The sequence below is a fragment of the Pseudophryne corroboree genome, chromosome 1 (assembly GCF_028390025.1).
Source record: "Pseudophryne corroboree isolate aPseCor3 chromosome 1, aPseCor3.hap2, whole genome shotgun sequence".
NCBI lineage: Eukaryota > Metazoa > Chordata > Amphibia > Anura > Myobatrachidae > Pseudophryne > Pseudophryne corroboree.
The window spans coordinates 941,236,885-941,251,175 of record NC_086444.1 but is presented as its reverse complement, the minus strand read 5'-3'; the positions used below and the strand labels follow the sequence as shown (position 1 = coordinate 941,251,175).

The following is a 14,291-nucleotide window of genomic DNA, read 5'->3' as shown; positions in this document are numbered from 1 at the left end:
GTGTTTCTATAGGAATCAAATAAGTACATATGTTCATCAGTGGTCCTTCCACAATGAGGTAACAGACCCTCTAACAGAGTAGCGGTGTCAAATGTGAGTACATTGTCTGGAATCTGACCATTAGAGCAGGCATTCCCACCCTCAGTCCTCAAGGCACACTAACAGTGCAGGTTTTAGTGATAGCCATGCTTGAGCACAGGTGACTTAATTAGTACCTCTATTTTTTTGATTTAACCATCTGCGCTGAAAGCATGGATATCTCTAAAACCTGCACTGTTAGTGTGCCCTGAGTACCGAGGTTAGGAATGCCTGCCCTAGAGGAAGGGCTGGGCAGTCTGTCAGTGTGGCCCACTAGGCATTTCCCATGTAACCCTGTGAGCCAATCAGACCCTGATACTGTAGACGCTATGGTGTCTATTCATAAAGCAGAGATAAGCCCTGTTTTGCGGAAAACAGGGCTTTTCTCTGCTTTGGCCTATTCACAAAATGGGTTACCATGGAGACGTTCCTAACTTCTCCAGCAGCCCTCCCACTCTGTGCCTGATTCGCATCACAATACTTTAGTTTGGTGAGTGTGATTAATGAAGTGACAGATAGCTCAGCTTCCCACTTTTCCAGGGAGTTCAGATTCGCCATCTTAGGATGGCACAGTCTGAGCTATAGTGCGATATGGCAGGGAAGCTCAATGCTTCCCTGCTCTCTGCCCAGCACCCCGGAATAGCTCCACCCTTGAGCCTCACCTCAGCTGCCAGTGAATGCATAGAAGGGACCCACCGGCTTCGCAGGCGGGACTGCAGGAGAAAACAGTTCTGCTGGAGTCATGGATTTTGGATCGCATCGCTGAAGGGTAAGTACACATGAATTGCTACTTCTTTAAGCTATATATGTATATATATATATAGTGATAAGTAACAATTCACTTTTCATTTTCTATGTGAATAGACCTCGATATCTAGGATACAATTGAAGTTTCTCTGTGTGTTTGGCATAGACTGCACCCTCATCTACTACTGTATTACTGGTCCGGAGAAGATCGACTTCTATTAAAGAGCACTTGAGAAGGAAAGCGCTGAAGACTTTTTTTTTTAGACAACCTTTCCATAGTAATGTGCAAATTGTAATGTTATAAAAATATGTAGCACAATTTTAATGTTACTTGCAAAATATAACTCACAGGGAAAATATAGCTTAATCTTTTTCAGCAATAAAAACTTGATCTCCCTAATTGTTCCAAGTACCAGCCTTTTGCATAGGTTCTCCTTTAGGTAATTGGGTGGTGGACATACAGAGAAGGTTTTCGTATAACTCCTTTTTATATATTATCCATTCTCCAACATATAATATTGACATCTTTATGGTTCTTATAAAAAAATTTGCAAAATAGTAGTCTGCAATCATCTAACTTGTTTTATTTGTTGAGGATTTAAATGGTCAGCCTCTACAGTATGTGTGTATATGTTACAGAGATTTGGATGCTCGAGCCAAAAGTGAAAGGTACCGGGCTGTCTTCCGTCTTCCCAAGGATGAGAAGTTAGATGGACACACAGACTGCACGCTGTGGACACCCTTCAGTAAGAGGCACATTGTGGGGCAAATGTTCGTTTCTACAAATTACATCTGCTTCACTAGTAAGGAAGAGAACCTGTGCAGCTTGATCATTCCACTGCGGGAGGTAGGTATTTCTGCTGGGTTGGTATTTGACTGCCAGGACCCTGACTGCATTCCATTTCTGCCATCCCCAGTAGTTTCTGTTATTGATATTATAGTGAGGGGAAGCTACTCAGAAATTACTTTTTTGTTATTTCACTTATAGTTGTTTATATATCAATTTATGTAATTTTAGTTTCTTACTCTAGAAAATTCTGTAGTCAAATTTATTGTCTTCATTTGATTTTTTCTCTTACGTCCTAGAGGATGCTGGGGACTCCAAAAGGACCATGGGGTATAGACGGGATCCGCAGGAGACATGGGCACACTAAAAGACTTTGACTGGGTGTGAACTGGCTCCTCCCTCTATGCCCCTCCTCCAGACCTCCGTTAGATTCTGTGCCCAGGAGTGACTGGACACACACTAGGGGAGCTCTACTGAGTTTCTCTGGAAAGACTTTTGTTAGGTTTTTTATTTTCAGGGACTCCCTGCATCGTGGACAACGGCACTCACAGGGTGCAGGGTGCTGGGGGGGAGCGCCCTGGGCAGCAGTTACTGAGGGTCTTTTTTGCACTGGCAAGAGGCATATTCGGTGCCCGGGCACCGTATACGATACCCCTGCCAGTATAAAGAAATTCAAATTTAAGTGGGACTACAGCGCGCCGGGAAGGGGCGGGGCTTAGCCGCACAGCTCACCAGCGCCATTTTCTCTCTCCACAGCCGCTGCAGAGACGCTGGCCCGGACCTCCAAGCTCCTTACAAGCAACAAGGGAGCAAAACGGGGGAGGGGGGGGGGGCACATGCAATTTGGTGCTTTATATGTGTATATTTACAGCGCAAACAACATATATTATTTGTTTTGTAGTATATGGGCGCTGGGGTGTGAGCTGGCATACTCCCTCTGTGTTCTCTCTACAGGCTTCTCTGTGGGTCTGTCCCCTTTATTTGGCCGGTGTGAGTGTGGGTGTGTCGGTACTGCGTGTTGACATGTCTGAGGCTGAGTGTTCCTCCCCGGAGGAAGTTACTGGGGGTGCAGAAAAAGATTTGAGAATGACTCTGTCGGCATAGCCGACTGCTGATTGGGTGAATATGTTGAGTACACTGAATGCAAATGTGGCATTATTGTCTAAGAGGCTGGATAAATCTGATTCTCAGCCACAAACATGGAGGAAATCCATGGAGGACGCTTTGTCTCAGGTACAGACCCCCTCAGGGTCACAAAAACGTTCATTTATCCAGATGGCAGATACAGATACCGACACAGACTCTGATTCCAGTGTCGATTTCAATGAGGCTACTTTACATCCAAAGGTAGTTAAGAGTATTCAGTACATGATTGTGGCTATTAAAGATGTTTTGCATATTTCTGAAGAACCCCCTGTTCCAGATAAGAGGGTTTGTTTGTGTAAGGGAAAAAAGCCTGAGGTGACATTTCCCCCCTCTCATGAACTGAACGCTCTTTGTGAAAAGGCTTGGGAGTCGCCTGACAAAAGGTGGCAGATTCCCAAGAGAATTTTTATGGCATATCCTTTCCCCTCTGACAACAGGGAGAAATGGGAGTCGTCTCCAAATGTGGACAAGGCTCTATCCCAATTGTCCAAAAAGATGGCGCTTCCGTCTCCTGACACGGCTGCCCTCAAGGATCCGGCGGATCGCAAGCAGGAGACGACATTGAAGGCCATTTTCGTTACTACTGGTGCACTACTCAGGCCTGCTGTGGCGTCGGTATGGGTGAGTAGTGCTATTGCTAAGTGGGCTGATAATTTAGCTTCTGCTATGGATACCCTTGATAAGGATAACATTCTTTTGACTCTTGGTTATATCAAGGACGCTGCAGATTACCTGAAGGATGCAGCGAGGGATATTGGCCTCTTGGGATCAAGGGCCAATGCCATGGCGGTCTCGGCCAGGAGGGCGCTGTGGATTCATCAATGGAATGCTGATGCCGACTCAAAGAAAGCTATGGAAGCTCTCCCTTTTAAAGGTAAAGTCTTGTTTGGTGACGGCCTTGCTGACCTGGTGTCTACCGCTACTGCGGGTAAGTAATCTTTTCTTCCTTATGTTCCCGCACAACAGAAAAAGGCGCCCCATTCTCAGATGAAGTCCTTTCGGCCTAATAAATACAAAAAAGGAAGGTGTTCGTCCTTCCTCGCTTCAAAAGGTAGAGAAAGGGGAAAAAAGGTTGCCTGCTGTGTCTGGCGCCCAGGACCAAAAGTCCTCCCCCGCCTCTGCCAAGTCCACCGCATGACGCTGGGGCTCCCCTGCGGGAATCCGTGCCGGTGGGGGGCCGTCTCCGAATCTTCAGTCAGGTCTGGTTTCAATCGGCCCTGGATCCTTGGGTTTTAGACATAGTGTCCCAAGGGTACAAACTGGAGTTTCAGGAGATGCCCCCCCCCCCCGCCGCTTTTTCAAATCGGCCTTGCCAGTTTCTCTTCCAGAAAGAGAAGTAGTAAACGCTGCGATACAAAAGCTGTGTCAACAGAGGGTCATTGTCCCAGTTCCCCCGTCCCAACGGGGGGAAGGGTTCTATTCGAGCCTCTTTATCGTGCCGAAGCCGGACGGCTCGGTCAGACCGATTCTGAACCTAAAATCCCTCAATCCATACTTGAAAACTTTCAAGTTCAAGATGGAATCTCTTCGAGCTGTGATCTCCAGCTTAGAAGGTGGGGATTTTATGGCGTCAGTCGACAGAAAGGATGCCTACTTACACGTTCCGATATATCCTCCTCATCAGGCCTTCCTGAGATTTGCGGTGCAGGATTGTCATTACCAATTTCAGACGTTGCCGTTTGGGCTTTCCACGGCCCCGAGGGTCTTAACCAAGGTGATGGCGGAAATGATGGTACTCCTACGCAAGCAGGGTGTCACAATTATCACGTACTTGGACGATCTCCTGATAAAGGCGAGATCAAAAGAGCAGTTGCTAAGAAGTGTGGAGCTCTCCCTGACGGTTCTGCAACATCATGGTTGGATTCTCAATTTGCCAAAGTCTCAGCTGATTCCGACAACTCGGCTGTCCTTCTTGGGCATGATCCTAGACACGGAACTACGGAGAGTGTTTCTTCCGGCGGAAAAAGCTCTGGAAATCCAGACCATGGTCAAGGAGATTCTGAAACCGGCAAGAGTGTAGATTCATCAATGCACTCGAGTGCTAGGGAAGATGGTTGCGGCTTATGAAGCCATTCAGTTTGGCAGGTTTCATGCCCGGGTGTTTCAGTGGGATCTGCTGAACAAATGGTCCGGGTCTCACCTGCACATGCACCGGAAAATAAGTCTATCTTCCAGGACCAGAATTTCTCTCCTGTGATGGCTGCAAAGTTCTCACCTTCTAGAGGGATGCAGATTCAGAATCCAGGATTGGGTCCTGCTGACCATAGATGCAAGTCTCCGAGGCTGGGGTGCAGTCACGCAATGAAGAAGTTCCCAGGGAATATGGTCAAGCCTGGAATCTTGTCTCCACATAAATGTTCTGGAGTTAAGAGCCATTTACAACGGCCTTCTGCAAGCGAAGAACCTTCTTCAAGGTCTACCTGTCCTGATCCAGTTGGACAACATAACAGCGGTGGCGTACATAAGCCGCCAGGGCGGAACAAAGAGCAGGGCGGCAATGGCGGAGGCCACAAGAGTTCTCCGCTGGGCGGAACAGCACATGAGCGCTCTGTCAGCAGTTTTCCTTCCGGGCGTGGACAACTGGGAAGCAGACTTTCTCAGTAGACACGATCTCCATCCAGGAGAGTGGGCCCTTCATCCAGAGGTGTTTGCAGAAGTGACCAGGCGTTGGGGAATTCCTCAAATAGACATGATGGCGTCTCGCCTCAGCAAGAAGCTTCCGAGGTATTGTACCAGGTCAAGGGACCCCCAAGCCAGTGCAGTGGACGCCCTGGTAACTCCGTGGGTGTTTCAGTTGGTGTATGTGTTCCCCCCGCTTCCTCTCATTCCAAGAGTGCTGAGGATCATAAGACGAACAAGGGTTCAGGCAATACTTGTCGTTCCAGATTGGCCACGGAGGGCCTGGTATCCGGATCTTCGGGAATTGCACATAGAAGATCCTTGGCCGCTTCCTCTAAGAGAGGACCTGTTACTGCAGGGGCCATGCATGTTTCCAGACTTACTGCGGCTGCGTTTGACTGCGTGGAGGTTGAACGCCAAATCCTAGCTCGTAAAGGAATTCCCGGGGAAGTCATCCCCACTCTCCTTAAGGCTAGAAAGAAGGTCACGGCAAAACATTATCACCGTATTTGGAGAAAATATGTGTCGTGGTGTGAAACCAAAACAGCTCCTGCGGAGGAATTTCACTTGGGTCATTTCCTTCATTTTTTGCAGGCAGGCGTGGATGCAGGCCTGAAATTGGGTTCCATCAAAGTGCAGATTTCGGCTTTATCTATTTTCTTTCAAAAGAATTGGCCGCCCTTCCTGAGGTTCAGACGTTCGTGAAGGGAGTGCTGCATATCCATCCTCTATTTGTGCCACCCGTGGCAACGTGGGATCTTGAAGTGGTGTTACAGTTTCTTATGTCTCACTGGTTTGAACCTTTGCGAAAGGTTGAGTTAAAGTTTCTCACTTGGAAAGTGGTCATGCTTTTGGCCTTGGCGTCTGCCAGACGAGTGACAGAATTGGTGGCTTTGTCTCACAAGAGCCCATGTTTGATTTTTCATGTGGATAGATAGGAATAGAGGACTTGTCAACAATTTCTGCCGAAGGTGGTGACAATGTCTATAATATTTGTCCTATTAAAAACACGTTAAAGGTTAAAGAACACAGTACGCAATTGGCGCAAAAGGTACCGCAAGGGTACGCCCTTAACTATACCTTAAGGAATGTACTTATACTGTAAACATTTGTGCAGTGATAATGTGTAGATGTAATGCAGTGTAACCTTGTTAGCTTAAAAGCTGTATGAGCGACTATGACGCTCTGAGAACCCCTTAGTAATACAATAATCAACCAAATACCGGTCTAAGGTTCTAACGCCTTTAGTGAGAGAATGAGAACGTTCACTTTGCAAAAGAATACACTTTACAATTTATACACTACCAAGATAACATAGAATATCTAACCAAGTAACTACACATAAAATACAATAAAGACACAAGTACGTTTAAGGGGGAGGGGAGAGAGAGGGGGAGAGAGAATGGCTAACAATAACAATAAGACAATATGGTTGCAGAGAAACTTACACATGTGAGAAACAATCGCTGCGCAGTTAGTCAATGCTGAGAATCTTTGTGGAGAGAATACTTGAGCTTACCCATACTGGCTGTCCCTATATACACAACCCTACAATACCGCATGGGACAGAAGCTAGACTCCATTTTGGGAAAACTCCCATGATTCCAAAGACTGCAACACATGGTTCAAAGGGGGAGGAGAAAACACCCAGCAGCAGCCATTTTCTACAAACCAACTAATCTTATTCCACATTCCAATCCAACTTCCTAGAACCATCTTATTCAATTTCACATTCCAAACAAACTCAGTATCTCAATAACCTGAGCATATGGTATGCTGGCTATGCTATATGAATCATCACAAGACCAGATCACAATGTAACCACACATATCAGCATGCCATTGCTACAAGCACATGACTACAGTAACAAAAGGAAGTATGTTTTGACTGCAAGCCTTCAGCAAGATGCATCATGTAAAACTACTATAATCTGTTATAAATCACCATCCATAAATGTATACCAGGAATACTATGCTACAGATTGTCTACTGTTCCAATTCATTACAGATTTCATAGAGTATTATCACCAACACATAACAATCACACAACTGCACAAGCCTCATTAACCTTAAGCCATTTGTATCTCCACTAACTATTCAATACCAATCATTTCACAACTACTTTAAACTATTCTATGCCAATCAGCCATGTGGATTCAATACTTAGCCTTTCGCTTGGAGCCTGGTGATAAGCAAGCCATTTCTTCTGGATGCCAGCTTGGTTCTGAGTGTAGCTACAGTACATCTGTTCTCTGAGATCACAAGCAACTGAACTCTGACCTCTTCTCTTAGCCAGGAACTACTTTCCGGTTTGACTAGTTCCTGGGGGAGGGGTCTCTCTTGCTTTGTATATGCTGATCAGGTTCAGCCCTGAAATCTGCCAAAAGGGTTGTCTTCAGTTCCCTGTTCACTGCATTGTTCTAACAAAGTGATTTTTAGCTTTTATACATATAATCATAACTATCCGCAGCAATGTCCCACAACTTCACAACAAGTATCAAATTAATCTACACACAAATCTGCTTGTTTCAATATTAAACATGACGGGTGTATCTGGTTCTGTTCAAATAATACACATTCATGACATTAATTCATTAGCTAATTTTAAATCTCCATGTTGTCTAGTGCTTGATATTATTATAATTATGTACTGTATGAAATAAGTGTCGAATCCATCTCTGTGCCACGTCCGTGTAAATGCGTGTGTTACCATATATTGCTGTGCTCGCTACGCATATTTGCAAGTATAGCGACTTAAATGTGTGCAGTTTGTATGTTCTCTCTATGTAATATTTTTGACTTTGACAGTGGTTTCTTCGTTTCACATAAATCAACCTACTGTGGTACCTGTGGCTACGGATGCTGTGCCAGTCCCAAAATCTCTTGATGTCGTAAGAGCTTTGAAAATTTATGTCGCCAGAACGGCTCTTGTTAGGAAAACGGAAGCTCTGTTTGTACTGTATGCTTCCAGCAAGATTGGAAATCCTGCTTCCAAGCAGACTATTGCACGCTGGATTTGTAATACGATTCAGCACGCTCATTCTTCGGCTGGGTTGCCGAAGTCAGTAAAGGCCCATTCTACCAGGAAGGTGGGCTCATCTTGGGCGGCTGCCCGAGGGGTCTCGGCACTTGAACTTTGCCGAGCAGCTACGTGGTCGGGTTCAAACACTTTTGCTAAGTTCTATAAGTTTGATACCCTGGCTGAGGAGGACCTCATGTTTGCTCAATCTGTGCTGCAGAGTCGTCCACACTCTCCCGCCTGGTCTGGAGCTTTGGTATAGACCCCATGGTCCTTTTGGAGTCCCCAGCATCCTCTAGGACGTAAGAGAAAATAGGATTTTAATACCTACCAGTAAATCCTTTTCTCCTAGTCCGTAGAGGATGCTGGGCGCCCATCCCAGTGCGGACTGTTCCTTGCAGTTGTATTGATACTTGTTGTTTTCGGTTACACAAAGGTTGTGTATCAGTTATATTCAGCTTGTTGCTGTTGTTAGTTCATACTGTTATCAGGTATTCCTGCTAATCCAGTTGTACGGTGTGTTTGTGGTGTGAGCTGGTTTGTCTCTCGCCCTTAGTTTAACAAAAATCCTTTCCTTGAAATGTCCGTCTCCCCTGGGCACAGTTCCTATAACTGAGGTCTGGAGGAGGGGCATAAAGGGAGGAGCCAGTTCACACCCAGTCAAAGTCTTTTAGTGTGCCCATGTATCCTGCGGATCCCGTCTATACCCCATGGTCCTTTTGGAGTCCCCAGCATCTTCTACGGACTAGGAGAAAAGGATTTACCGGTAGGTATTAAAATCCTATTTTTGTTAATCTAATTTGCCACTGATATTCAGCCTGACTTTACTATGACACTTTTTTGTAGTGAACAGTTTTTAGATGTGAAACTGAATAAGGTTGTGGCCTGACAGTATAAGTGTATTAGCTTATGTAGAAAAATTGTCATGCAGCTGTAGATTAGCAAATCACCTATTATTATTATAATTTTTTTTTTTTTTTTTTGGTAGATGTCCCCTATACAGTCTAATTTTGGAACAACCTATTTGGAACATTTGTTTCAATCATATGTCATATGGGCAGTACGGATGGTGTAATGGTTAGCATTACTGCCTTGCAGCACTGAGGTCATGGGTTTGATTCCCACCATGGCCCTAACTGTGTGGAGTTTGTATATTCTCCCCGTACTTGCGTGGGTTTTCTCCAGGTACTCCGGTTTCCTCCCACAATCCAAAAATATACTGGTAGGTTTATTGGCTCCCAACAAAATTAACCCTAGCATGAATGTGTGTGTGTGTACATGTGGTAGGAAAATAGATAGTAAGCTCCACTAGGGCAGGGACTGATGTGAATGGCCAAATATTCTCTAATATGTGCGCGCTATATAAGTAACTGGTAATAAATAAATAATAAATATACCTATGTACATTGCTTGTATTTCTGTATTTCTTTCTCCCATTTTTCCTCAATTGGTGACACCATTTATTTTTCCAGTTACTGTATGTACAGAGAGATGTTAGCAGCTCCATCCTCCCCTTGTTCATACAGTGAACACTTTGCTTTTATGCAGGTGACAATCGTGGAGAAAGCCGACAGCTCCAGTGTCCTGCCCAGCCCGCTGTCTATCAGCACCAAGAACAGAATGACTTTCCTATTTGCAAACTTGAAGGACAGAGACTTTCTGGTGCAGAGAATATCAGATTTCCTGCAGCAAACTACCCTGAAAATGTACTATAATAAAGATATTTCTGGGAGTGACAGCAGCATGGAAGAGGAGGTGTGTGGAAAATGCTTATACTGCACTCTGCTTGTGGAATGTAATATATACCATTATGGTAAGAACTTACCGTTGATAACGGAATTTCTCCTATGTCCACAGGTATCCACAGGATAACATTGGGATATGCCGGAGCGACAGCGGAAATGGCACCAAATAGTCACGAGCTTTCTGGCCTCCCAGGATGCATCGGGCTCATCCACATAACCACGCCCACCAACTCAGTCAAATCAGTTGTTTTCACAGCAATTAGGCAGGAGCATCATGTAGAACCCTATTCAGGCGATAAGAACACACACACACCCTTCCATACAAGAGGGAAGAGGTTTAGTGATTGTAAAGATCCTCAAAGCAGGTGTGTCAGGGTGGGATACCTGTGGACATAGGAGAAATTCCGTTATCAATGGTAAGTTCTTACCATAACTGTATATTTCTCCGGCTGGGTCCACAGGTTATCCACAGGATAACATTGGGATTCCCAAAGCCATTATTAGTGGTGGGGACGCTCCTGATTAGCCAGGAGAACCTTTCGCCCGAATTCCGCGTCATGAGAGGCAAAAGTATCCAAGGCATAATGTCTAATGAATGTGTTAATGGAAGACCATGTGGCTGCCTTACAAATCTGTTCTGCTGAAGCACCATGTTGTGCTGCCCATGAAGGACCTACCCTACGTGTAGAGACATTAGCCGGAGCAGGGAGATCAGCACGAGAATATGCTTCTGAAATCGTCATTCGAAGCCATCTTGCTAGCGTCTGTTTAGTAGCAGGCCATCCTCTTTTGTGAAATCCGTAGAGAATGAAGAGAGAATCTGTCTTTCTGATGGCACTAGTACGATCAACGTAAATTCTTAATGCACGGACTACGTCCAGCAATGCTTCTCCCGCAGAAACCTGAAAAGCCGTTACTACAGTTTCTTCGTTCAGGTGAAACTTTTAAACCACCTTCGGAAGATAACCAGATTTAGTTCTGAGAACTGCTTTATCTGGATGAAAGATCAGAAAAGGAGACTTACATGACAATGCTCCTAAATCTGACACTTTTCTAGCTGACGCCATCGTCAGTAGAAAGAGAACTTTAGCCATCAACCATTTAAGATCTGCTCTCTTAAGTGGTTCAAACGGAGCCCCCTGAAGGATTTTAAGAACTAGATTTAAATCCCAGGGAACTGCAGGAGGAACAAACGGAGGTTGAATGTGCAACACTCCCTGAAAGAAAGTACGCACATCCTGTAGGTTAGCAATCTTTTTCTGAAACCATACAGTTAATGCTGATACTTGAACTCTCAAGGAAGCTACTTTTAACCCCTTATCCAATCCTGCTTGAAGGAAATCCAAAATCCTGGATACTCTAAAAGATCTTGGATCCATACTCCTTTCACTACACCAATGAATATAGACTTGCCATATTCGATGATAAATACGAGCTGAAGAAGGTTTTCTTCCTCTAAGCATAGTTTGAATTACTTGTTGTGAAAATCCTCTTGACTTTAGGATAGAGGTTTCAACAGCCACGCCGTCAAAGACAGACGATCCAGATGGCTGTGATAACAAGGACCCTGCATTAGCGGATCTGGACGTTGAGGGAGCTGTATTGGAGCTTCCACGGACATCCTTAGTAGATCTGTGTACCAATGCCTTCAGGGCCAAGCTGGAGCTATTAGAATTATAGCCCCCTTTGCTTGCTTTATTTTCCTCACCACCCAGGGTAACAGGGAGATTGGAGGAAACAGATATGCCAGATGAAATTCCCATTTCTCTGACAGTGCGTCTACAAGGATCGCCCCGGGATCCTTTGTCTTTGACCTATATATCGGAACTTTGTTGTTCAGATGGGACGCCATGAGATCTAACTCTGGCAGACCCCATCTGTTTACTGGAGTCTGAAACACCTCCAGGTGTAACGCCCATTCGGTTTCCTGAATGGTGTGTTGACTGAGAGAGTCCGCTACCCAGTTCAGCCCTCCTCGAACAAACACTGCGGACAATGCTGGAAGATGGAGTTCTGCCCGTCTTAGTACGTGAGTTACTTCCTCCATTATCCCTTTTGCTGTGACTTCCGCCCTGATGATTGAGGTACGCTACTACTGTTGCATTGTTTGAGCGGATCTGGACTGGTCTTCCTTGCAGAATGTCCTTTGCCTGAACCAGAGCCATATATATGGCCCTTATTTCCAACAGATTTATTGGCAGTCAACTTTCCCTTATGGTCCATTTTCCCTGGAACCAGAAACTTTCGAACACCGCTCCCCAGCCCTGAAGACTGGCATCTGTTGTCAGGACTTGCCAATCTGTTATCCAAAAGGGTCTCCCATTGTCTAGATGGCGTCTGAAGCCACCAGGTTAGTGACATTTTTACGTTTACTGGAAGCTTTATCATCTGTTTTTTTATTGGGGGTAATTCCGAGTTGATCGCAGCAGCAAATTTGTTAGCAGTTGGGCAAAACCATGTGCACTGCAGGGGAGGCAGATTTAACATGTGCAGAGAGAGTTAGATTTGGGTGGGTTATTTTGTTTCTGTGCAGGGTAAATACTGGCTGCTTTATTTTTACACTGCAATTTAGATTGCAGATTGAACACACCACACCCAAATCTAACTCTCTCTGCACATGTTATATCTGCCTCCCCTGCAGTGCACATGGTTTTGCCCAACTGCTATCAAAATTCCTGCTGCGATCAACTCCGAATTACCCCCATTGTCTGATGTCTTCCGTTCCATCTGGTCAGAATGAGGTGTTGTAGAGGTCTGGAGTGGAATTGTGCATATTCCACCATGTCGAATGTTGACACCATCAGACCCATCAGTCGCATTGCTGCATGGACTGATATTGTCTGACTGTGTAACAACTCCTGAGTCATTCTTGCACCTTGGATATCTTTTTCCAAGGTAAAACTATTCTTTGTTGACTTGAATCCAATATGGCCCCCAAATGAACCATCCGATTCAGAGACGATTTTTCCCAATTTATGAGCCATCCGTGTCCTTGTAGACAGACTATCGTCTATTGGAGATGGCTCAAGAGTAATTCCTGGGATTGTGCCAGGATTAAAAGATCGTCGAGGTATGGAAAAATTCTTATCCCCTGTTTGCGGAGATAAGCTGCCATAACCACCATAATTTTGGTAAATACCCTGGGGGCTGTCGCTAGCCCAAAGGGCAAAGCCTGGAACTGAAAATGTTGCTGGAGGATGATAAACCTGAGGTAACACTGATGGGATTGTGCTATGGGCACATGTAGGTAAGCGTCCTGTATATCCAAAGATATCATGTAATCTGCTGGTTCCATAGCCAAAACTATGGAAAGTAACATTTCCATGTGGAACCTTGGAACCCAAATGTATTTGTTTAACATTTTGAGATTGAGAATTGGTTGGAATGACCTATTTGGCTTCTGAATCAAAAATAGATTGGAGTAAAAACCCTGTTCCCGTTGTGTGTGGGGAACTGGGATAATTACCCCAGACTGAAGCAGTTTCTGAACTGCTTCTTACAGGGCGTTGACCTTCGACTCTATACGAGACGGGCTGGTGCAAAAAAAAAAAAAAACCTTTGAGGAGGCTGCCTCTTGAAATGGAAAACTTAACCGAGAGATACCACCTTCTGCACCCAAGCATCTGTCGTCTACTGATGCCTTGTGTGCAAAGTGAAGGAGTCGGCCACCAACCCTGGAGTCCTCCAGGTGGAGGCCCGCACCCTCAGACTGATGGCTTCTGTTCTGGTTTGGAACCGTCTATTGGCCCATTGCTTCCTACTCCTAGTTAATTTATTGAACTGGGGTTGCTTAAATTCCTCTTTCCCTTTTGCTCTGCCTTGCCATCGAAATGTCCGAAATTTCGAACCCCTAGGCTTAGGGTTATAACTAGCCGGAAACCTGACCACCTTGGATTCAGCTTCCGATTCTAGAATATCTGTCAATTGTTTTCCAAACAGAATATCACCAGCGAAAGGCAGAGCTTCCAAAACTTTCTTGGATTCTTCATCTGCTTTCCAAGTACGTAGCCAAATTGCTCTGTGAGCGGCTACCATCAAGGCTGATGCTTTAGAAGCAATCGTACCTATATCAATTGCTGCTGCTTCCAAATATTGCGCAGCTTGTTTTATACGGCCTAGATGAGACTCCTGCTCCCTGGTAGAATCAGAGA

The 14,291-nt window shown here is 45.1% G+C and overlaps 1 protein-coding gene across 3 annotated transcripts in view; it reads left to right on the top strand.

Moving 5' to 3' along the window:
• TBC1D9 (TBC1 domain family member 9) overlaps positions 1 to 14,291 on the top strand; it is a 188,159-nt gene that overhangs the window by 109,449 nt on the left and 64,419 nt on the right. For all 3 annotated transcript variants that reach the window (XM_063920383.1, XM_063920382.1, XM_063920384.1), the window contains 2 exons: positions 1,465 to 1,672; positions 9,944 to 10,150. In XM_063920383.1, coding sequence (XP_063776453.1) covers positions 1,465 to 1,672; positions 9,944 to 10,150 — 415 coding nt within the window. The remainder of the gene's footprint in view (positions 1 to 1,464; positions 1,673 to 9,943; positions 10,151 to 14,291) is intronic.